General features: G+C 55.6%; 1 protein-coding gene across 8 annotated transcripts in view; it reads right to left on the bottom strand.

Annotated features, from left to right (window-relative positions):
• Positions 1-27,034, bottom strand: part of LOC116955854 (uncharacterized) — a 102,243-nt gene that overhangs the window by 55,939 nt on the left and 19,270 nt on the right. For 5 of the 8 annotated variants that reach the window (XM_076053798.1, XM_076053795.1, XM_076053797.1 and 2 more), the window contains exons 12-23: positions 26,310-26,514; positions 20,588-20,636; positions 19,509-19,632; positions 17,225-17,258; positions 13,663-13,925; positions 12,568-12,837; positions 9,422-9,502; positions 6,120-6,232; positions 4,676-4,802; positions 2,800-2,922; positions 1,566-1,667; positions 513-605 (exon numbers count right to left, since the gene is read on the bottom strand). In XM_076053798.1, coding sequence (XP_075909913.1) covers positions 513-605; positions 1,566-1,667; positions 2,800-2,922; positions 4,676-4,802; positions 6,120-6,232; positions 9,422-9,502; positions 12,568-12,837; positions 13,663-13,925; positions 17,225-17,258; positions 19,509-19,632; positions 20,588-20,636; positions 26,310-26,514 — 1,584 coding nt within the window. The remainder of the gene's footprint in view (positions 1-512; positions 606-1,565; positions 1,668-2,799; positions 2,923-4,675; positions 4,803-6,119; positions 6,233-9,421; positions 9,503-12,567; positions 12,838-13,662; positions 13,926-17,224; positions 17,259-19,508; positions 19,633-20,587; positions 20,637-26,309; positions 26,515-27,034) is intronic. The other 3 variants (XM_076053801.1, XM_076053799.1, XM_076053802.1) reach the window with 3 other exon arrangements.

Below are 27,034 nucleotides of genomic sequence, written 5' to 3'. Positions count from 1 at the left end.
TGGTCACGGGGCCAGACCCCAGGTGCCATGGGTTGTCTCTGCTGTGCCAGGCTAGGTGCAGGAGGTGGTCACGGGTACAGGCCCCAGGTGCCATGGGCTGTCTCTGCTGTGCCAGGCTAGGTGCAGGAGGTGGTCACGGGGCCAGACCCCAGGTGCCATGGGTTGTCTCTGCTGTGCCAGGCTAGGTGCAGGAGGTGGTCACGGGTACAGGCCCCAGGTGCCATGGGCTGTCTCTGCTGTGCCAGGCTAGGTGCAGGAGGTGGTCACGGGTACAGGCCCCAGGTGCCATGGGCTGTCTCTGCTGTGCCAGGCTAGGTGCAGGAGGTGGTCACGGCTACAGGCCCCAGGTGCCATGGGCTGTCTCTGCTGTGCCAGGCTAGGTGCAGGAGGTGGTCACGGCTACAGGCCCCAGGTGCCATGGGTTGGCCGGTCATCACCACCCACAGCTCTCACCACCACCCTGAATCCGAGCTGAACCCACAACACCCACAACCCACCCCCCCGTGCGTCACCTCGTATTTGATGACGCCATCCGAACCGAAGATGATGATTTTATGCATGCGGCCCCTGCAGTCCGGGGTGAGACAGCAGTGGCCCAGGAACTCCTGCGTACACGCCGGGGTACACACACGCACGCACGCACACACACACACGCCGGGGTACACGCACGCACAAAGATAAAGATCCCCCGTGTGGCCTTGACAGACTGCAGGGGCAAGTGCTGTTAGCGAGCAGCAGCACCACCTATGAAGGCCGGCACGGCACACGTGGGAGGGGTGGGTGGCCAGCACCAGTCTCGCCAGTGTTTTTATCCACCGCACCAGGTTACTCATTTGAGGCTGAGTCGACCCAGGGGAGGCCCAGGACCGGTTCAGATAATCGTCACCGGGAGTTGGCCGTGAGCGGGAATCGAACCCGGCTCGCGAGGTGCATAGCGCAGCGTAGCGCTAACCGCTACACCACCGCTCCCCCCCGCATACAGACACACACACACCCACACGGTGACACACGGGGGTACACACACACACGGTGACACACGCACACGTGCGGGTACACACACATACACACACACGGTGACACACGGGGGTACACACACACACGGTGACACACGCACACGTGCGAGTACACACACATACACACACACACACGGTGACACACGGGGGTACACACACACACACACACGGTGACACACGCACACGTGCGGGTACACAGACACACACACACACACGGTGACACACGGGGGTACACACACACACGGTGACACACGCACACGTGCGGGTACACACACATACACACACACACACACGGTGACACACGGGGGTACACACACAGACACGGTGACACACGGTGACACACGGTGACACACGGTGACACACGCACACGTGCGGGTACACAGACACACGCACACGGTGACACACGCACACGTGCGGGTACACAGACACACGCACACGGTGACACACGGGGGTACACACACAGACACAAGTGCGCGAGGCTTCCGCCCCCGCCCCGCCTCCCATCCCACCGCGATCCACCAACCCCCGGCGGGCCCCCCCCCGACCCCCCACCTTGTCGCCGACGTCGGCAAAATCTGCCGCCTTCAGTTTCTTCCAGCAGGCCGGGTGGAACTCCACACAGCAGCGCAGCGAGCAGCAAAGCCGCACGAAGCCCTGGGCACCACCACCACGACGACACAAACACAAACACGTCACCAACACCAACACCACCAACACCGTCACCAACACCACCATCATCACCAACACCACCACCACCACCACCGTCACCGCCACCATCACCACCACCACCATCACCACCACCATCACCACCACCATCACCACCACCATCACCACCACCATCACCACCATCACCATCACCACCGCCACCACCACCACCATCACCACCACCGCCACCATCACCACCACCACCATCACCGCCACCATCACCACCACCACCATCACCGCCACCATCACCGCCACCACCACCGTCACCACCACCCCGCCACCGTCACCACCATCACCATCACCACCACCGCCACCATCACCACCACCACCACCACCACCACCGCCACCACCGCCACCACCACCGCCACCACCACCACCAACACCACGGAGACAGCCTTGACAGGCTGCTGGGGCTAAGTGATGCACGGCGGTGGCAGCAACGGGGCACAGGTGATCGTCACTGGCGGTGGTGGCGGCGGTGGTGGCGGTGGTGACGGTGATTGTGGTGGTGACGGTGGTGGTGACGGTGGTGGTGGTGGTGGTGGTGATGGTGGTGGTGATGATGGTGGGGGTGACGGTGGTGGTGGTGACGGTGGTGGTGGTGGCGGTGATTGTGGTGGTGATGGTGGTGACGGTGGTGGTGGTGGTGACGGTGGTGGTGACGGTGAGTGCACTGAGGCCCCACCCCCCCCCCCCCCCCCCGTAGCCTTAACAGACTCAATGGAGGTTTTGTTTTTTGGGTTAGATCCCGTAAATATATATATCAATGTTGTTGTGTCGTTAAACCCCGCCACCACCCGACACAACCAACCAGCAAGGGTTGTCACGTAAACAGAACGTGGTCAATTCGAGATGGGGAGGTGGGGGGGGACACGGTGGGGGGGACACGGTGGGGGAGGGGGGGAACGAAAGGTCGTGGAGGTCAGAGAATCCGAGCAACCCAACGGAGCTGCGAGCCTCCACCCCCCCACCCCCCCCCCCGTGCTCGCAGGCGGAAGGCGAGGCGGGGGGCGGCGGGGGGCGGGGGGGGGCGGGGGGGGGCGGGGGGGGGCGGGGGGGGGCGGGGGGGGGGGGGGCACACCTTGAAGTCGGGGTCGGTGAAGTAGATGCTCAGCTTGTAGAAGCCCTCGCAGCCGGCGTAGCGGCAGACGGCGTCGGGGCTCGGAGGGTAGCGGCACAGGCGAAGCGTCTCGTCGACCAGCGCCTGCAAGGGACAAAGATCCCCCCGCGTAGCCTCGACACACTGTAAGGGGCAAGTGCTGTCAAGCGAGTGGCAGCGCCGCCCTCGGAAGGCTACCCGGCACGGCACACGAGAGGAGGGGTGGGTGGGTGGCCAAGCGCCGCGGCCCGGCCCCGCCTTTTAGTCTCCCCGGTGGTCGATGTTTGCTACGCACCGCTACACCAGGCGTACTCGTTCGAGGCCGAGTCGACCTAGGGGAGGGCCCGGGAACGGGTTCAGATAATCGCCACCGGTGTTGGACGTGAGCGGGAATGGAAGGCGGGTCCGCCAGGTTCGTAGCGTAGCGCTAGCGGCTACACCACCGCTGCCCACTACAAAGATAAAGACAAAAATCCCCCGTGTAGCCTTAACAGACTGTAGGGGCAAGTGCTGTTAGCGAGCACCTATGAAGGCCGGAACGGTACTACGAGGGGGTGGGTGGCCAGCATCACGCCCGACCGCCTTTGTCTCCCTAGTGGCGATGTTTACACACCGCACCAGGTACTCATTTGAGGCTGAGTCGACCTAGGGGAGGCCCAGGACCGGTTCAGATAATCGTCACTGGTGTTGGCCGTGAGCGGGAATCGAACCCGGGTCGCCAGGTTCATAGCGCAACGTAGCGCTACACTATCGCTCCCCCCCACTACACACCCACACACAACAACAACCGCTATTCGCCGCTAAGTGGCGGTGACGTCACCACGACGCTTGTGCCAGGCTATGTGCACCTTGAGGCCACACACACACCCCCACACACCGACAAACAAACCTACACACTTACCAACACACCCACACACATCCCACACACCCACCCACCCACACACATCCCACCCACCTACACACCCACCCACCTACACACCCACCCACGTACACACCCACCCACACACATCCCACCCACACACATCCCACTTACACACCCACCCACGTACACACCCACCCACACATATCCCACACACCTACACACCCACCCACCTACACACCCACCCACCTACACACCCACCCACACACCCACACACATCCCACCCACCCACCTACACACCCACCCACCTACACACCCACCCACACACCCACCCACCCACCTACCCACACACCCACCTACACACCCACCCACCTACACACCCACCTACCACCCACGCACCCATCCACCTACACACCCACACACCCATCAACCTACACACCCACCAACCTACACACCTACACACCCACCAACCTACACAACCACACACCCACCCACCTACACACCCACACACCCACCCACCCACACACCCACCCACCTACACACCCACCCACCTACACACCCACACACCCACCCACCTACACACCCACACACATCCCACACACATCCCACACACATCCCACACACCCACCCACCCACCTACACCCCCACCCACCCACCCACCTACCCATCCACCAACACCCCCACCCACCCACACACCCACCCACCCACCCACCCACACCCACCCACCCACACACACACCCACCCACACACACACCCACCCACACACACACCCACCCACCCACACACCCACCCACCCACACACCCACCCACCCACACACCTACACACCCACACACATCCCACACACACCCACCTACACACCCACCCACCTACACACCCACCCACCCACCTACACACCCACCCACCAACACCCCCATCCACCAACACCCCCACCCACACACCCACCCACCCACCCACACCCCCACCCACACCCACACACCCACCCACCCACACCCACTCACCGCCAGGCGGCCGGGCCTCGTCTCGTCCACCTCGCTGGCGCTGTACGGCCAGCACAGCAGCGCCGGCACCATGTCCTGCCGCACCATCGTCAGCGCCTTGCTCAGCGGCGCCAGCGCCGCCTGGAACCTGCGGGCGCCATTCCAAAACCTCCGCTCCCCGGTCGCGCGACGTCTCGGCGCGCCACCACCGGGCGCCGGGCGGTGGCGTCGGAAAGCTCGCCGCCGGCAAAGGAGCTCACGGAGCAGTCCGACCGTCGGCGTTGCAATCCGCTCCGCTCCGCTCGCTCGCTCGCTCCCCCGCCACCCTCCCACGCCTCTCCGCTGTTGTTGGGAGGGCGATCTTGCCACCGGTACCGCTCATCTCGCGAGTCCGCTCGGCTCCACGTCTCTCCTGGCCTCCGCAGCGTCGGGAAACCCATGCCCCCCTTCTGCGAGCACCGCGCCGCTCACCCAACTCGTGCCGCTAGCCCCCACCGAGCTCTCGCACGTGAGCCCGTCTCTTCTGCAGCCCGTGCCGTGCCCGTTTGGCTGCCCTTCCACTCGGGCGAACAGAAGCCGCTCGGGGGACGAGACGCCGTGGATGGGCGTGCGGAGTTGCGTGGCCCGGCCAGGGTTGGCGTGGCCCGGCCAAGGTTGCGTGGCCCGGCCAACGCGGCCTCGCGCGCTCACCCAACGAACGCCCCCAAGGCTCACCCAAGGCTCACCCAACACTCACCCAACGCTCACCCCCAAGGCTCGCCCAACGCTCACCCAACGCTCGCCCCCAAGGCTCACCCGAGGCTCGCCCAACAAACGCCCCCAAGGCTCACCCAAGGCTCACCCAACGCTCGCCCAACGCTCGCCCAACGCTCGCCCCCAAGGCTCACCCAACGCTCGCCCAACGCTCGCCCCCAAGGCTCACCCAAGGCTCGCCCAACGCTCGCCCCCAAGGCTCACCCAACGCTCGCCCAACGCTCGCCCAACGCTCGCCCCCAAGGCTCACCCAACGCTCGCCCAACGCTCGCCCCCAACGCTCACCCCCAAGGCTCACCCAACGCTCGCCCAACGCTCGCCCAACGCTCGCCCCCAACGCTCACCCCCAAGGCTCACCCAACGCTCACCCAACGCTCGCCCAACGCTCGCCCAACGCTCACCCAAGGCTCGCCCAACGCTCGCCCAAGGCTCAGCCAACGCTCACCCAAGGCTCGCCCAACGCTCGCCCAAGGCTCAGCCAACGCTCGCCCAACGCTCACCCAACGCTCACCCCCAACACTCGCCCAACGCTCACCCAACGCTCGCCCAACGCTCACCCAACGCTCGCCCAAGGCTCGCCCAACGCTCACCCAACGCTCACCCCCAACGCTCACCCCCAACGCTCACCCAACGCTCGCCCAACGCTCACGACGCACAGAGGGAGAGAGCCAGATCCCCCCGCCCCCCCCCCCTCCAGGGTTACGGTGCTCACCGGTTCTGCCGCACGTAGACACGGCCCAGGCCGTAGTAGGCGAGGCTGTTGCAGCGTGCCGCGTGGTAGGCCTCGATGATGTTCAAGAAGCACGACTCAGCCTCCTGCAGCTCCTGGTGGCGGGGGGGGCGGCACCACAGGGGTCACGGGGTCACGGCGGAGGGAATAATAATATTGGCGGTCCAGCCGTAGATCGCACCGATGCGCCGTGTAAGGAGAGCCAGGGATTAAACAGAACCGGCTGGGTACACGGGCATAACTTGTGGGGGGTAAAGGTCAATTTACTCACTCACCCGCTCACTCATCCACTCGCCCACTCGCTCATCCACTCGCTCGCTCACTCAGCTACCCACCCACTCACTTACTCATCCACTCACCCACCCACACACCCACTCACTCATCCGCTCATCCACTCATCCACTCACTCACCGACTCGCTCATCCACTCACTCACTCAGCTACCCACCCACTCACTTACTCATCCACTCACCCACCCACACACCCACTCACTCATCCGCTCATCCACTCATCCACTCACTCGCCGACTCGCTCATCCACTCACTCACTCAGCTACCCACCCACTCACTTACTCATCCACTCACCCACCCACACACCCACTCACTCATCCGCTCATCCACTCACTCACCGACTCGCTTATCGACTCACTCACTCAGCTACCCACCCACTCACTTACTCATCCACTCACCCACCCACACACCCACTCACTCATCCGCTCACCAACTCACTCACCGACTCGCTCATCCACTCACTCGGTGAACCAATTACCCACGCACTCACTCACCCACCCAGAACCTGCCGGGTAAACAGCCACAACTAGGCGGGTGGGTGAAGGCCCAATTTAAAGACACACACTTAATAAGTGATATTTAAAAAAACATTTTAAAACACGCTTTAATGAAATGTGCCGTACTAGTAATGTAACAACTCCACCACGACTCCAGGAAGTGGCCCCTGAAACTTGCCACGATGTAAGGGGGACCGTGGCCAATCACAGCCAACGTGAGTTGAGCGTGGACAATTAGACCCAAACCGAAACATCTAACATATAAAAAATAACGTTGAATTTTTTTTATTTTTTATTTGTAATGATATAATATAGTTATTGTCATCAGTATGACATAAGTATACCAAGTTTGAAGTCGATACCACATTGGGAAGTGGGGTTAACATTGAGCTACAACGACAGACAGAGTGAGTTAAATAAAAGCATGAATAAATAACACACCACTGTGATTCTCTTGTTAGAAAAGGCAGAGCATGGTTCCATAGTCTAGGGCTACATTGCCATATGTTCCATCACTAACCGACTACCTTACTCAGTCACCCACTAACTCACCCACACAAAGACAAAGATCCCCCCGTGTAGCCTTAGCAGACTGTAGGGGCAAGCGCTGCTAGCGAGCACCTATGAAGGCCGGCACGGCACACGAGGGGGTGGGTGGCCAGCACCACGCCCGGCCGCCTTTGTCTCCCGAGTGGCGATGTTTACACATCGCACCGGGTACTCATTTGAGGCTGAGTCGACCTAGGGGAGGGCCCAGGACCGGTTCCGAAAATCGTCACCGGTGTTGGCCGTGAGCGGGAATCGAACCTGGGTCTTCGTGCTCGTAGCGCTAACCGATACACCACCCTCTCCCCACCCGCACACTCACCCACCACCCACAAGACAGGATGTAAACATCTCTAACGACTCCGATTGTCTTATTGCCAAAGGCACAAAGAGTTGTTCCACAGTCTGACAGCAGCTGCACAGTGGCATAAGCCCCATCACTCAGTCACCCACTCAGCCACCCACTCACTCAGCCACTCACCCACTCAGCCACCCACTCACCCACTCAGCCACCCACTCACTCACTCACCCACTCAGCCACCCACCCACCCACTCACCCACTCACCCACTCAGCCACTCACTCACTCACTCACCCACTCAGCCACCCACCCACCCACTCACCCACTCAGTCACCCACCCACCCACTCAGCCACCCACTCACCCACTCAGCCACCCACTCAGCCACCCACTCAGCCACCCACTCAGCCACTCAGCCACCCACTCACCCACTCAGCCACCCACCCACCAACCCAAAGACAAAGAACTTCTTTCGGACCATAACGTAGCCAACCGTGCTAACCGGGAGGCGCTCTACTGCAATTAAAGGTGGACTTCTCCGCAAATCTGGCTGTCGCCTGATGAAGCCGGTTGTAATTACTGGCGAAACGTCGTGCTCAGATTGTAAATGTTGTGGCTTTGCTCTCCGACATACAACCAGTGTGCTACACTATACACTACACTATACACTAGTGCTGTACTAGTATACTACACTACACACTACACTATACACTAGTGCTGTACTAGTATACTACACTATACACTAGTGCTGTACTAGTATACTACACTACACACTACACTATACACTAGTGCTGTACTAGTATACTACACTATACACTACACTATACACTAGTGCTGTACTAGTACACTACACTATACACTACACTATACACTACACTATACACTAGTGCTGTACCAGTATACTACACTATACACTCCACTATACACTAGTGCTGTACTAGTATACTGCACTATACACTACACTATACACTAGTGCTGTACTAGTATACTACACTATACACTACACTATACACAAGTGCTGTACTAGTATACTACACTATACACTACACTATACACTAGTGCTGTACTAGTATACTACACTATACACTACACTATACACAAGTGCTGTACTAGTATACTGCACTATACACTACACTATACACAAGTGCTGTACTAGTATACTACACTATACACTACATTATACACTAGTGCTGGACTAGTATACTACACTATACACTACACTATACACTAGTGCTGTACTAGTATACCACACTATACACTACACTATACACTACACTATTTAAAAAAAACAATTTGATAAACGAGCGAGGGTCTTGCAACACGAGTAGTAGTACGTGTACACGCTTTGTACTGCCGGGCGTCACGTGATCACAACTGATGTACGTTGTGCTTTGATATACGAGTGCTTTGGATTACAAACACGTTTCCGAAACGAATTATGCTCCTCGCAACCAAAGGTGTTTTACTGGTATAACTAAGTTTACTAGGTTTGTTTTCCCTTTCATTTGTACCTGATGATGATGACGATGATGACGACGTTTCGATTGCCTGCGTTGCAATCGCAACGTGTGTATGCCGTTATTTTAATCGATTATTTCACCACAGACGTGAAAAAGAAGTTCAACACCCGCACGGGGAAAAGGTGTCGCCCGTACCTCAAGGTTGCTGGTGTCCACCAGGGCACTGCCGTATTTGTACGTCACGACCACCAAGTCCACAAGGGTCAGGTTGAACTTCTGAACGGGGAGGGGGGGGGGGGGGGAACGGTGGGTAGTACAGAGGCAGGGGTTGTAATCGACACGAGAAGACTTCACCCAATGAACACTCCGCTTGGTTTAACAGCGGCCCTGCAGAGCCAGGCGGTGGAAATTCCACATTCCTATGGCACGGAAGAGTGTCTCCAAAGAGCAAACCGCTGTTGACCCTGCAACGGTACTACACTGCAACAGTACTACACTTCAACAGTACTACACTGTAACAGTACTACACTGCAACAGTACTACACTGTAATGGTACTACACTGCACCAATACTACACTACAACAGTACTACACTGTAACAGTACTACACTGTAACAGTACTATACTGTAACAGTACTACACTGTAACAGTACTACACTGTAACAGTACTACACTGTAACAGCACTACACTGTAACAGTACTACACTGTAATGGTACTACACTGCAACAGTACTACACTGTAACAGTACTACACTGTAACAGCACTACACTACAACAGTACTACACTGTAATGGTACTACACTGTAACAGTACTACACTGTAACAGTACTACACTGTAACAGTACTACACTGTAACAGTACTACACTGCACCAATACTACACTGTAACAGTACTACACTGTAACAGTACTACACTGTAACAGTACTACACTACAACAGTACTACACTGTAACAGTACTACACTGTAACAGTACTACACTGTAACAGTACTACACTGTAATGGTACTACACTGCACCAATACTACACTGTAACAGTACTACACTGTAACAGTACTACACTGTAACAGTACTACACTACAACAGTACTACACTGTAACAGTACTACACTGTAACAATATTACACTGTAACAGTACTACACTGTAATGGTACTACACTGCAACAGTACTACACTGTAACAGTACTACACTGCACCAGTACTACACTGTAACAGTACTACACTGTAACAGTACTACACTGCAACAGTACTACACTGTAACAGTACTACACTGTAACAGTACTACACTGTAACAGCACTACACTGCAACAGTACTACACTGCAACAGTACTACACTGCACCAGTACTACACTGCAACAGCACTACACTACAACAGTACTACACTGTAACAGTACTACACTGTAACAGTACTACACTGTAACAGTACTACACTACAACAGTACTACACTGTAACAGTACTACACTGTAATGGTACTACACTGTAACAGTACTACACTGTAACGGTACTACACTGCAACAGTACTACACTGTAACAGTACTACACTGTAACAGTACTACACTGCAACAGTACTACACTGTAACGGTACTACACTGTAACGGTACTACACTGCAACGGTACTACACTACAACAGTACTACACTGTAACAGTACTACACTGTAATGGTACTACACTGTAACAGTACTACACTGTAACAGTACTACACTGCAACAGTACTACACTGCAACAGTACTACACTGTAACGGTACTACACTGTAACGGTACTACACTGCAACGGTACTACACAGCAACAGTACTACACTGCAACAGTACTACACTGTAACAGTACTACCCTGTAACAGCACTACACTGTAACAGTACTACACTGTAACAGCACTACACTGTAACAGTACTACACTGTAACAGCACTACACTGTAACAGTACTACACTGCAACAGTACTACACAGTAACAGCACTACACTGTAACAGTACTACACTGCAACAGCACTACACTGCAACAGTACTACACTGCAACAGCACTACACTGTAACAGTACTACACTGCAACAGCACTACACTGCACCAGTACTACACTGCACCAGTACTACACTGTAACAGCACTACACTGTAACAGTACTACACTGTAACAGTACTACACTGCAACAGCACCACACTGCAACAGCACTACACTGTAACAGTACTACACTGTAACGGTACTACACTGTAACAGTACTACACTGTAACAGTACTACACTGCAACAGCACTACACTGTAACAGTACTACACTGCGACAATATGACACTGCGACACGCAGTCAGTCTACGTGGGGTGAGGCCGGTACAGATATGAAGTTCTCCTTTCCATGGCGATCCGGCCAAAGCGCCGATACAGCAGCCGGTGCACTGCATTGAGAGGGAGGACGTTGTACAGCACAGACATTGTATAAACAAGACTAATTCATTATAATTATGATAAATAAGCTCGTCTTTCCCCTCTGTATAATCTCTCTCCCACTTACACCCCCTCTCTCTCTCTCCAGACTCTCTCCCCTTCACCCTCCCACCCCTCTCCATCTCCTATCCATCTCCCCCCCTCTCCCCTATCTCCCCTCCACCCTCCCTCTCTCTGTCTGTCTCTCCCTCTCTTTCCCCATCTCTCTCTCCCCCATCTCCCCTCGACCCTCCCACCCCATCTCTCCTCCCCCCCCATCTCCCTCTCCCCTATCTCCCCTCCACCCTCCCTCCATCTCTGTCTCTCCCTCTCTTTCCCCATCTCTCTCTCCCCCATCTCCCCTCCACCCTCCCACCCCATCTCTCCTCTCTCCATCTCCCCCTCCCATCTCTCTCTCCCCTATCTCCCCTCGACCCTCCCTCCATCTCTGTCTCTCCCTCTCTTTCCCCATCTCTCTCTCCCCCATCTCCCCTCCACCCTCCCACCCCATCTCTCCTCTCTCCATCTCCCCCTCCCATCTCTCTCTCCCCTATCTCCCCTCGACCCTCCCTCCATCTCTGTCTCTCCCTCTCTTTCCCCATCTCTCTCTCCCCCATCTCCCCTCCACCCTCCCACCCCATCTCTCCTCTCTCCATCTCCCCCTCCCATCTCTCTCTCCCCTATCTCCCCTCGACCCTCCCTCCATCTCTGTCTCTCCCTCTCTTTCCCCATCTCTCTCTCCCCTATCTCCCCTCCACCCTCCCTCCATCTCTGTCTCTCCCTCTCTTTCCCCATCTCTCTCTCCCCTATCTCCCCTCTCCTCCCCCCCTCCCCATCTCTCTCTCCCCTCTCTCCCCTCCAGCCTCCCACCTCTCCCTCCCCCTCTCTCCCCCCTCCACCCACAACCTCCCCGCTCGCTCGCTCGCTCGCTCGCTCCCACCTGGATCTGAGCTCCGGCGAGCACGCGCAGCGAGAGGGAGAGCTGCCTCACGGCTTGATGGCTCCGGCCCTGGTTCAGCGCCGTGTGTCCCAGCTCCAGGGATTCGCGCAGCTCCTGCCACTGGGACCGCTCGGCCGCGGAGAGTCCGGTGCCGCTGGAACCGCCGCCGCCGCCGGAACCGCCGCCGCCGCCGGAACCACCGCCTTTGTGGCGACCGCCGCCGCGCTTGCTGGGACTGCCGCCGTTCAAAGTAGCTCCGCTTGCGTGCGTCTGAAGCGGTGGGGGGTGGGGGGCGGGGTTGGTGGAGCAACGCGCGGCTACACAGCTCGGCGAACGGCACAACGCCACAGCTTGCAGCACCGCCGCGCCGTGCACTGCACAGCGCCCCCGTACACCACACCGCGCGGCACCCCACCACGCCACACCGCGCGGAACCTCACCACACCACACCGCGCGGAACCTCACCACACCACACCAACGCGCCACGCAGCACCACAGTGCCAGGCCGTTCATCACCACCCACGGCGTTCATCACCACCCACGGCGTTCATCACCACCCACGGCGTTCACCACCACCCACGGCGTTCATCGCCACCCACGGCGTTCATCGCCACCCACGGCGTTCACCACCACCCACGGCGTTCACCACCACCCACGGCGTTCATCACCACCCACGGCGTTCATCACCACCCACGGCGTTCATCGCCACCCACGGTGTTCATCGCCACCCACGGCGTTCATCACCACCCACGGCGTTCATCACCACCCACGGCGTTCATCGCCACCCACGGTGTTCAGTGCCACCCACGGTGTTCAGTGCCACCCACGGTGTTCAGTGCCACCCACGGTGTTCAGTGCCACCCACAGCGTTCAGCACCGCACAGCACAGCGCAGCACACCACACCACACACCACACACTGCACCACACACACCACACACTGCACTGCACCACACTGCACCACGCACCACACCACACACTGCACCACACCACACACCACACCGCACACCGCACACCGCACACCACACCGGCGCGAGCGGGAATCGAACCGGGGCCGCCGCTAACCGCCACACACGGACGAGGTACTCATTCTCCACCTGCTGCTGCTGCTGCTGATGCTGCTGCTGCTTCTGCTGCTGCTGCTGATTGTGGTTGTGCTGCTGCTGCTGCTGCTGGTGACTGTGGTTGTGCTGCTGCTGCTGCTGCTGTTGTTTCGGCTGAGCCGGCGTGCTGTCGGCGGTGTGCGACCGCCGCTGCTTGGCCTTGCCGGACGAGTGCGAGTCGTTGGGCGTGGTGGAGCGAGCCTTGGCCTTGGCGTCCGCGTGCACAGGACGCGATAGGCGCGCGATGCACTCCGCATCTGCTCCCCCGGGTGGTGGTGGTGGTGGTGGGGAGGGAGGGGAGAGAGGGGGGTGTGGGGGGAGGAGGGGGAGAGAGTCACACGCAGGTCACGTGACCGCAGCAGCAGTCACGCGGCGGGCCGAACGGCGTGGCAACTCGCACGGCGACGTGCCGTTTCGGTAAAACACGAGAGGTACGGACGGAGACACTCCGTTGCAGCCTGGGGCGGGCTCTTAGGGCAAGTGCTGCTGAGCAAGCGCCTATCAGAAAGAAATAACACATTCAGAACAAAGAATGGAGGAATCCGATGAGCTATAAAGCTCTTTCTCACAGGTGTCCGGCAGAAGGCCGGCAGGGCGCACGAGGGGGTGGGTGACACCAGCACCACGCCCGGCCGCCTTTGTCTCCCCATTGGCTATGTTTACGACACACCGCTACACCAGGGACTCATTCGAGGCCGAGTCGACCTAGGGGAGGCCCATGACCGGTTTGGATAATCGTTGCTGGTGTCGGCCTTGACCGTGGAAACCAACCCGGGTCGCCGGGTTCGTAGCCACGCACAGTCACACACAGATCAGTAAACACACACACAGAGAGCCACACACAGTCACACACAGATCAGTAAACACACACACACAGAGCCACACACAGTCACACACAGATCAGTAAACACACACAGAGAGCCACACACAGTCACACACAGATCAGTAAACACACACACAGACAGCCACACACAGTCACACACAGCTCAGTAAACACACACACAGAGAGCCATGCACACTCACACACAGATCAGTAAACACACACACAGACAGCCACACACAGTCACACACAGCTCAGTAAACACACACACAGAGAGCCATGCACACTCACACACAGATCAGTAAACACACACACACAGAGCCACACACAGTCACACACAGATCAGTAAACACACACACAGTCACACACAGATCAGTAAACACACACACACACAGAGCCACTCACAGTCACACACAGATCAGTAAACCCACAGAGAGCCACACACAGTCACACACAGATCAGTAAACACACACACAGAGAGCCACACACAGTCACACACAGATCAGTAAACACACACAGAGACACACACAGTCACACACAGATCAGTAAACACACACACACAGAGTCACAGTCACACACAGATCAGTAAACACACACACAGAGAGCCACGCACACTCACACACAGATCAGTAAACACACACACACAGTCACACACAGTCACACACAGATCAGTAAACACACACACAGACAGCCACACACAGTCACACACAGCTCAGTAAACACACACACAGAGAGCCACGCACACTCACACACAGATCAGTAAACACACACACAGAGAGCCACACAGTCACACACAGATCAGTAAACACACACACAGAGAGCCACACACAGTCACACACAGATCAGTAAACACACACACACAGAGCCACACACAGTCACACACAGATCAGTAAACACACACACACACAGAGAGCCACACACAGTCACACACAGATCAGTAAACACACACACAGAGAGCCACACACAGTCACACACAGATCAGTAAACACACACACACAGAGACACGCACAGTCACACACAGATCAGTAAACACACACACACAGAGAGTCACACACAGTCACACACAGATCAGTAAACACACACACACACACAGAGTCACACACAGTCACACACAGATCAGTAAACACACACAGAGAGAGTCACACACAGTCACAAACAGATCAGTAAACACACACAGAGAGACACACACAGTCACACAGATCAGTAAACACACACACAGAGAGACACACACAGTCACACACAGATCAGTAAACACACACACAGAGACCCACACACCGTCACACACAGATCAGTAAACACACACACACAGAGTCACACACATTCACACACAGATCAGTAAACACACACCACAGCGAGCCACGCACAGTCACACACAGATCAGTAAACACACAGAGAGCCACACAGTCACACACAGATCAGTAAACACACACAGAGAGACACACACAGTCACACACAGATCAGTAAACACACACACAGAGAGCCACTCACAGTCACACACAGATCAGTAAACACACACACAGAGAGCCACACACAGTCACACACAGATCAGTAAACACACACACAGTCACACACAGATCAGTAAACACACACACAGAGAGCCACAAACAGTCACACAGAGATCAGTAAACACACACAGAGAGCCACACACAGTCACACACAGATCAGTAAACACACACAGAGAGACACACACAGTCACACACAGATCAGTAAACACACAGAGAGCCACACACAGTCACACAGATCAGTAAACACACACACACAGAGCCACTCACAGTCACACACAGATCAGTAAACACACAGAGAACCACGCACAGTCACACACAGATCAGTAAACCACAGCAGTAAAATGTGAAAAAAGTGGTGTTTTTTTTTCCTTCTAATTTTCTTGCCGTGTTTTTCACACCTGATGACGATTGCTTCTTGTGTTGCGATCGAAACGTCGTGAGAATTTTATTGTTTTATATTTTATTATTTTATTGTTTCCCCTTCTACGTGGTGGTGACTTTACCGAAAGAACCACGAATATGAATCCCTGCAGTCACGAAAGCTTTCAATCAAAAAAAAAGAAGCAAACTATTTGGTTCTTTAGGTAAAGTCACGTGGGTTAGAAATATAAAATAAGTTTAAACAAATCGCGACGTTTCCATCGCGACGCAAGCGATCGTCACCTTGTCCCTCCCCCCCCCCCAGCCACCCCTCTCTTACCGATATAACCTCTTACCACGGCATCTCTCTCTCCCACTTCAACAACAACAACAACAATTTCTTCGCCGTGGCTTTCCCACCCGATGACGATTGCTTGCGATTCATTTTCATTGCATTTCCAACCCACGTGGTGACTTGAGCGGATGAAGCTAAGAGTTTGGACTCCCGCAGTCACGAAGCCTTCGAATCAAGACCAAGAAGAAGCGTTTCCGAACACGAGGCCTTCTTAGAAGCGCCGGCAAGCATTCGGACGGACGACAAGAGCGACAAGAGTGACCCGCTCGCCCCCAGGAACGCCGCCGGCAGCCACGGCACGCTCAAGAGAGGCGGAGGCCGCGGCGACCTCGTACGGGAGCGCTACGTCTCGATGAATTAACTCGTGAATCGACGGGGGCGGCGGATGCCCAGGGCGGGCCACGCAAGGCACGCAAGCCAGCGTTAGTGGTTGAAGAAACCGGTGGCGTAGCGAGCGGGTTGTGTGTTCGGGTGAGCGCCCCCCTGAACCAGCGTGGCAACTCCGTCATCACTCACCCATCGCAAACTCCCTCTGCACCTCCACGGTCACCTGCAGAAACACGAGTTGAGTGGGTGAGTGTGTGTGCGAGTGAGTGAGTGTGCGAGTGTGCCGAGTGAGTGAGTGTGTGAGTGAGTGAGTGTGCGAGTGAGTGAGTGTGTGAGTGTGCGAGTGAGTGGGTGAGTGTGCGAGTGAGTGAGTGTGCGAGTGAGTGAGTGTGCTAGTGAGTGTGCTAGTGAGTGTGTGAGTGTGTGAGTGTGCGAGTGAGTGTGCGAGTGTGTGAGTGTGCGAGTGAGTGTGCGAGTGAGTGTGCGAGTGTGCGAGTGAGTGTGCGAGTGAGTGAGTGTGTGAGTGTGCTAGTGAGTGTGTGAGTGTGCGAGTGAGTGTGCGAGTGAGTGTGTGAGTGAATGGGTGAGTGTGCGAGTGAGTGAGCGTGCGAGTAAGTGAATGAGTGTGTGAATGAGCGTGCGAGTGAGTGTGCGAGCGAGTGTGCGAGTGAGTGTGCGAGCATGCGAGTGAGTGAGTGAGCGAACGAGCATGCGAATGAGCATGCGAATGAGCGTGCGAATGAGTGTGCGAGTGAGCGAGTGAGTGAATGAGCGAACGAGTGTGCGAATGAGCGTGCGAGTGAGTGTGCGAGTGAGCGAGTGAGTGAATGAGCGAACGAGTGTGCGAATGAGCGTGCGAGTGAGTGAGTGTGTGAACGAGCGAATGAGTGAGTGAGCAAGTGAGTGAGCGAGTGAGTGAGCGAGCGAGTGTGCAAGTGAGTGAGTGAGTGAGCAAACGAGCGTGCGAATGAGCGTGCGATTGAGTGAGCGAATGAGCATGCGAATGAGCGTGTGAATGAGCGTGCGAGTGAATGAGCATGTGAATGAGTGAGTGAATGAGCATGTGAATGAGCGTGCGAGTGAGTGTGCGAGTGAGTGAGTGTGCAAGTGAGTGAGTGAGTGAGCGAGCGAGTGAGTGAGTGCGAGTGAGTGAGTGAGTGGGTGAGTGAGTGAGTGAGTGGGTGAGTGAGCGAGTGGGTGAGTGAGCGAGTGAGTGAGCGAGCGAGCGAGCGAGCAAGCGAGTGTGCGAGTGAGTGCGTGAGCGAGCGAGTGTGCGAGCGAGTCTGCGAACGAGCGAGTGTGTGAGCGAGTGTGCGAGTGAGCGTGCGAGTGAGTGAGTGTGCGAGTGAGTGTGCGAGTGAGTGAGCGAGCGAGTGAGTGAGCGAGCGAGCGAGTGAGCAAGCGAGTGAGCAAGCGAGTGAGTGAGTGAGCGAGTGAGTGTGCGAGTGAGTGAGCGAGCGAGCGTGCAAGTGAGTGAGCGTGCGAGTGAGTGTGCGAGTGAGTGAGTGAGCGAGTGTGCGAGTGAGTGAGCGAGTGAGTGAGTGAGTGAGTGTGCGAGTGAGTGTGCGAGTGAGTGAGCGTGCGAGTGAGTGAGCGAGTGAGTGAGTGTGCGAGTGAGTGAGTGTGCGAGTGTGCGAGCGAGTGTGCGAGTGAGTGTGCGAGTGAGTGAGCGTGTGAGTGAGTGTGCGAGTGAGTGTGCGAGTGAGTGTGCGAGTGAGCGAGCGTGCGAGTGAGTGTGCGAGTGAGCGTGCGAGTGAGCGTGCGAGTGAGTGTGCGAGTGAGTGAGTGTGCGAGTGAGTGTGCGAGCGAGTGAGTGAGTGTGTGAGTGAGTGAGTGAGTGTGCGAGTGAGCGTGCGAGTGAGTGAGCGTGCGAGTGAGCGTGCGAGTGAGTGAGCGTGCGAGTGAGTGTGCGAGTGAGCGTGCGAGTGAGTGTGTGAGCGTGCCAGCGAGCGTGCGAGTGAGTGAGTGAGTGTGCGAGTGAGCGTGCGAGTGAGTGAGCGTGCGAGTGTGTGAGTGAGCGTGCGAGTGAGTGAGCGTGCGAGTGTGTGAGTGAGCGTGCGAGTGAGTGAGTGAGCGAGTGAGTGAGTGTGTGAGTGAGTGTGTGAGTGAGCGAGTGAGTGTGCGAGTGAGTGAGCGTGCGAGTGAGTGAGTGTGCGAGTGAGTGAGTGTGCGAGTGAGTGAGCGTGCGAGTGTGCGAGTGAGTGTGCGAGTGAGTGAGCGTGCGAGTGAGTGAGTGAGTGTGCGAGTGAGTGAGCGTGCGAGTGAGTGTGCGAGTGAGTGAGTGTGCGAGTGAGTGAGCGTGCGAGTGAGTGAGCGTGTGAGTGTGCGAGTGAGTGAGTGAGTGTGCGAGTGAGCGTGCGAGCGAGTGAGTGAGTGAGTGTGTGAGTGTGCGAGTGAGTGAGCGTGCGAGTGAGTGAGTGTGCGAGTGAGTGTGCGAGTGAGTGAGTGAGCGAGCGAGCGAGCCATGGTGCACCTTCTTCTGGAAGGTCTGCGTGGTGGAGCGTTTGCTCCGGCGCTTGGTGGAGGCGCGGCCGTTCCTGGTGACGGAGACGCAGACATGCTCACCGTCCACTACCACCGTGCCATCACGCTCTCGGCTGGGGGGGCACGGGGGGTGGGGGGCACGGGGGGGGGTGGGAGACACATGGGGGACACGGTGATACAAGGGGAGGCGCACGGGGAGACACGGAGATGCGGAGGCACATTGGGACACGCGGGGACACATGGGGGACGGTTTTATGTGGGGAGACACACGGGGAGACACACGGGGAGACACGGGGAGACACGGGGAGACACACGGGGAGACACGGGGAGACACGGGGAGACACACGGGGAGACACACGGGGAGACACGGGGAGACACGGGGAGACACACGGGGAGACACACGGGGAGACACGGGGAGACACGGGGGAGGCGCGGGGAGACACGGGGAGACACATGGGGAGACACATGGGGATACACGGGGAGACACATGGGGATACACGGGGAGACACGGAGAGAGGCGGGGAGACACGGGGAGACACGGGGTGACACGGGGAGACGTGGGGAGACGCGGGGAGACACGGGGAGACACGGGGAGACACGGGGGAGACAAGGGGGAGATGCGGGGAGACACGGGGGAGACTGGGGGAGACAAGGGGGAGACAAGGGGAGACACGGGGAGACGTGGGGAGACACGGGGGAGACGCGGGGAGACGCGGGGAGACAAGGGGGAGACAAAGGGGAGACGCGGGGAGACACGGGGAGACACGGCGAGACAAGGGGGAGATGTGGGGAGACACGGGGGAGACTGGGGGAGACACGGGGAGACGCGGGGGAGACACGGAAAGACACGGCAAGACACGGGGAGACGCGGGGAGACACGGGGGAGACACGGGGAGACGCGGGGAACAAGGGGGAGACAAAGGGGAGGCGCGGGGAGACACGGTGAGACACGGGGAGACACGGGGAGACAGAGGGAGAGACACTGGGAGACACGGGGAGACACAGGGAGACACGGGGGAGACTGGGGGAGAGACGTGAGTGAGAGTGAGAGGAGTGAGAGTGTCTCACAGGTTGCGGCTGAACGTGTTCAAGAAGTTGCTGGCGCTGGTCTCTTGAGCTGTGGGAGACACGGAGATACAGGCAGGTTAACGTGCATACAGATGAACACAACAGTACAGATACACGCAGGTTAACGTGCATACAGATGAACACAGCGATACAGATACACGCAGGTTAACGTGCATACAGATGAACACAGCGATACAGATACAGGCAGGTTAACATGCATACAGATGAACACAGTGATACAGATACACACAGGTTAACGTGAGTACAGATGAACACAGCGGTACAGATACAGGCAGGTTAACGTGCGTACAGATGAACACAGCGATACAGATACAGGCAGGTTAACATGTGTACAGATGAACACAGCGATACAGATACACGCAGGTTACCGTGAGTACAGATGAACACAGCGGTACAGATACAGGCAGGTTAACGTGCGTACAGATGAACACAGCGATACAGATACAGGCAGGTTAACATGTGTACAGATGAACACAGCGATACAGATACACGCAGGTTAACGTGCGTACAGATGAACACAGCGGTAGAAATACAGGCAGGTTAACGTGCGTACAGATGAACACAGCGGTACAGATACACACAGGTTAACGTGAGTACAGATGAACACAGCGATACAGATACACACAGGTTAACGTGAGTACAGATGAACACAGCGATACAGATACACGCAGGTTAACGTGCGTACAGATGAACACAGCGGTACAGATACACGCAGGTTAACGTGCGTACAGATGAACACAGCGATACAGATACAGGCAGCTTAACGTGTGTACAGATGAACACAGCTGTACAGATACACACAGGTTAACATGCGTACAGATGAACACAGCTATACAGATACACGCAGGTTAACGTGCCTACAGATGAACACAGCTACAGAGATACACGCAGGTTAACATGTGTACAGATAAACACAGCGATACAGATACACGCAGGTTAACGTGCGTACAGATGAACACAGCGATAGAGATACACGCAGGTTAACGTGCGTACAGATGAACACAGTGGTACAGATACACACAGGTTAACGTGAGTACAGATGAACACAGCGGTAGAGATACACACAGGTTAACATGTGTACAGATGAACACAGCGGTACAGATACACGCAGGTTAACGTGCGTACAGATGAACACAGCTATACAGATACACGCAGGTTAACATGTGTACAGATGAACACAGCGGTACAGATTGACGCAGGTTAACATGTGTACAGATGAACACTGCGGTAGAGATACACGCAGGTTAACATGTGTACAGATGAACACAGCGGTACAGATTGACGCAGGTTAACATGTGTACATATGAACACAGCGATACAGATACACACAGGTTAACGTGTGTACAGATGAACACAGCGGTACAGATACACACAGGTTAACGTGTGTACAGATGAACACAGCGGTACAGATACACGCAGGTTAACGTGAGTACAGATTAAGACAGCGGTAGAGATACACACAGGTTAACGTGTGTACAGATGAACACAGCGATACAGATACACGCATGTTAACGTGCGTACAGATGAACACAGCTACAGAGATACACGCAGGTTAACATGTGTACAGATGAACACAGCGATACAGATACAGGCAGGTTAACGTGCATACAGATGAACACAGCGGTACAGATACAGGCAGGTTAACGGGCGTACAGATGAACACAGCTGTACAGATACAGGCAGGTTAACGCGAGTACAGATTAACACAACGGTAGAGATACACACAGGTTAACGTGCGTACAGATGAACACAGCGATACAGATACACACAGGTTAACGTGCGTACAGATGAACACAGCGGTACAGATACACGCAGGTTAACGGGCGTACAGATGAACACAGCGATACAGACACACACAGGTTAACGGGCGTACAGATGAACACAGCTGTACAGATACAGGCAGGTTAACGTGCGTACAGATGAACACAGCAATACAGATACACACAGGTTAATGGGCGTACAGATGAACACAGCGGTACAGATACACGCAGGTTAACATGTGTACAGATGAACACAGCGGTACAGATACACGCAGGTTAACATGTGTACAGATGAACACAGCGGTACAGATACACGCAGGTTAATGTGCGTACAGATGAACACAGCGGTAGAGATACACGCAGGTTAACATGTGTACAGATGAACACAGCGGTACAGATTGACGCAGGTTAACATGTGTACAGATGAACACAGCGATACAGATACACACAGGTTAACGTGTGTACAGATGAACACAGCGGTACAGATACACACAGGTTAACGTGTGTACAGATGAACACAGCGGTACAGATACACGCAGGTTAACGTGAGTACAGATTAACACAGCGGTAGAGATACACACAGGTTAACGTGTGTACAGATGAACACAGCGATACAGATACACGCATGTTAACGTGCGTACAGATGAACACAGCTACAGAGATACACGCAGGTTAACATGTGTACAGATGAACACAGCGATACAGATACAGGCAGGTTAACGTGCATACAGATGAACACAGCGGTACAGATACAGGCAGGTTAACGGGCGTACAGATGAACACAGTTGTACAGATACAGGCAGGTTAACGTGAGTACAGATTAACACAACGGTAGAGATACACAGGTTAACGTGCGTACAGATGAACACAGCGATACAGATACACACAGGTTAACGTGCGTACAGATGAACACAGCGGTACAGATACACGCAGGTTAACGGGCGTACAGATGAACACAGCGATACAGACACACACAGGTTAACGGGCGTACAGATGAACACAGCTGTACAGATACAGGCAGGTTAACGTGCGTACAGATGAACACAGCAATACAGATACACACAGGTTAATGGGCGTACAGATGAACACAGCGATACAGATACACGCCGGTTAACATGTGTACAGATGAACACAGCGGTACAGATACACGCAGGTTAACATGTGTACAGATGAACACAGCGGTACAGATACACGCAGGTTAATGTGCGTACAGATGAACACAGCGGTAGAGATACACGCAGGTTAACGTATGTACAGATGAACACAGCGGTAGAGATACACGCAGGTTAACGTGCGTACAGATGAACACAGCGATACAGATACACGTAGGTTAACGTGTATACAGATGAACACAGCTATACAGATACACGCAGGTTAACGTGAGTACAGATTAACACAGCTGTACAGATTGACGCAGGTTAACATGCGTATAGATGAACACAGCGATACAGATACACACAGGTTAACGTGCATACAGATGAACACAGCGATACAGATACACGCAGGTTAACGTGTGTACAGATGAACACAGCGGTAGAGATACACGCAGGTTAACGTGTGTACAGATGAACACAGCGGTAGAGATACACACAGGTTAACGTACGTACAGATGAACACAGCGGTAGAGATACACGCAGGTTAACGTACGTAGAGATGAACACAGCGGTACAGATACACGCAGGTTAACGTACGTACAGATGAACACAGCGGTACAGATACACGCAGGTTAATGTGCGTACAGATGAACACAGCGGTACAGATACACACAGGTTAACGTGTGTACAGATGAACACAGCGGTACAGATACACGCAGGTTAACGTGAGTACAGATTAACACAGCGGTAGAGATACACACAGGTTAACGTGTGTACAGATGAACACAGCGATACAGATACACGCATGTTAACGTGCGTACAGATGAACACAGCTACAGAGATACACGCAGGTTAACATGTGTACAGATGAACACAGCGATACAGATACAGGCAGGTTAACGTGCATACAGATGAACACAGCGGTACAGATACAGGCAGGTTAACGGGCGTACAGATGAACACAGTTGTACAGATACAGGCAGGTTAACGTGAGTACAGATTAACACAACGGTAGAGATACACACAGGTTAACGTGCGTACAGATGAACACAGCGATACAGATACACACAGGTTAACGTGCGTACAGATGAACACAGCGGTACAGATACACGCAGGTTAACGGGCGTACAGATGAACACAGCGATACAGACACACACAGGTTAACGGGCGTACAGATGAACACAGCTGTACAGATACAGGCAGGTTAACGTGCGTACAGATGAACACAGCAATACAGATACACACAGGTTAATGGGCGTACAGATGAACACAGCGATACAGATACACGCAGGTTAACATGTGTACAGATGAACACAGCGGTACAGATACACGCAGGTTAACATGTGTACAGATGAACACAGCGGTACAGATACACGCAGGTTAATGTGCGTACAGATGAACACAGCGGTAGAGATACACGCAGGTTAACGTACGTACAGATGAACACAGCGGTAGAGATACACGCAGGTTAACGTGCGTACAGATGAACACAGCGATACAGATACACGTAGGTTAACGTGCGTACAGATGAACACAGCTATACAGATACACGCAGGTTAACGTGAGTACAGATTAACACAGCTGTACAGATTGACGCAGGTTAACATGCGTATAGATGAACACAGCGATACAGATACACACAGGTTAACGTGCATACAGATGAACACAGCGATACAGATACACGCAGGTTAACGTGTGTACAGATGAACACAGCGGTAGAGATACACGCAGGTTAACGTGTGTACAGATGAACACAGCGGTAGAGATACACACAGGTTAACGTACGTACAGATGAACACAGCGGTAGAGATACACGCAGGTTAACGTACGTACAGATGAACACAGCGGTACAGATACACGCAGGTTAACGTACGTACAGATGAACACAGCGGTACAGATACACGCAGGTTGACCAGGGTGGCCAGCACCACGCCCGACCGCCTTTGTCTCCCCAGTGGCGATGTTTACTACACACCGCACCAGGTACTCATTTGAGGCTGAGTCGACCTAGGGGAGGCCCAGGAACGGTTCAGATGATCGTCACCGGTGTTGGCCGTGAGCGGGAATCGAACCCGGGTCGCCGGGTTTGTAGCGCTAACCGCTGCACCACCGCTCCCCACACACACATACACACACGCGCAGACGCATACAGAAATATACCGATACACACACACGCACGAACAGCCAGAAACAACAACAATGGGGACACAATCACGGCCACCACGACCACCACAACCACCACGACCACCACCACGACCACCACAACCACCACGACCACCACGACCACCACGACCACCACAACCACCACGACCACGCGCCAGGCTAGGTGCACACAAACACACACAAAGACATCGATATACGCGCACACACAGGCAGCAGCAGCTGGGACACCACCACCACTACAACGTTGCTCGCGCCAGCCTAGGTGCACACAAACACACGCACACACACACAAAGACACCGGCATGCACGCACGCACAGCCAGCAGCAGCGACAACAACAACCACCAACACCACCGAAACCACCACCGTGACCATGACCACCACCACCGAAACCACCACATAATGCCGCCACCACCACCACATACCGCCACCACCACATACCGCCACCACCACCACATACTGCCACCACCACCACATACCACCACTACCACATACTGCCGCCACCACCACCACCACATACTGCCACCACCACATACCACCACCACCACATACTGCCGCCACCACCACCACCACATACCGCCACCACCACCACCACCACATACCGCCACCACCACATACCACCACCACACACCACCACCACCACATACCACCACCACCACATACCGCCACCACCACCACCACATACCGCCGCCAGGCCGGTGGTGTCCTGGTGCCGCACCTCTCCGTGCGGCGAGCGTGGCGAGCTGCTCACGGAGGCGGTCGCCCTGGGTGACGAGGTCGGCCACCTTCTCCCCGCTCAGGCGACAGAGGTCCACGCCGCGCTGGTTGGCGTGCAGTGCCGCGTGGAGCCCGTACACCTCCAGCACCGCCTCCACATAGCGGTAGTGAGCCTGCACGTGGTGGGGGGAGGTGGGGAGGGAGGTGGGTGGGTGGGGGAGATGGAGGACGGGAATCAGGATCAAGGTGGGGGGCGTGGGGAGGTGGGTGGGTGGGTGGGGGAGATGGAGGACGGAATCAGGATCTTTATTTAGACTCCAGGAGGAATCCCGATGAGCTATAAAGCTCTTTTGTCACAGATGTCCAGCATGGGAAGTGGGAAGTGGGGGGAGTGGGGTAGAAGAGGGGGTTGTGGGTAGAGGGGGAGGGGGGCGGGCTGTGAGGTTCAAGGTTCACGTGGGAGTGTCCCGCTGTACCACCCGGGTGACAACTTGGGGCGTGGTGGTGCAGCTTTCCAAACGTCCAAACAGAGGACCGACAGAGCTTGGGCGATTGTTGGGTGACCGAGCGCTGCCCTCCCCCGCGGCCGCCACCCCCGCCACCACCGCCTGGGACCCGTGGGTTCTCCAAGGGCACTGCGGTGTCCTCCGGTGTCCCCCGGTGTCCCCCGGTGTCCTCCGGTGTCCCCCGGTG

The sequence above is a fragment of the Petromyzon marinus genome, chromosome 62 (genome assembly GCF_048934315.1).
Source record: "Petromyzon marinus isolate PM22_M1 ecotype Great Lakes invasive population chromosome 62, UKy_Petmar_22M1.pri1.0, whole genome shotgun sequence".
Lineage (NCBI taxonomy): Eukaryota > Metazoa > Chordata > Hyperoartia > Petromyzontiformes > Petromyzontidae > Petromyzon > Petromyzon marinus.
The sequence above is the reverse complement of the archived record's forward strand: the minus strand, read 5'-3'. Positions and strand labels throughout refer to the sequence as shown.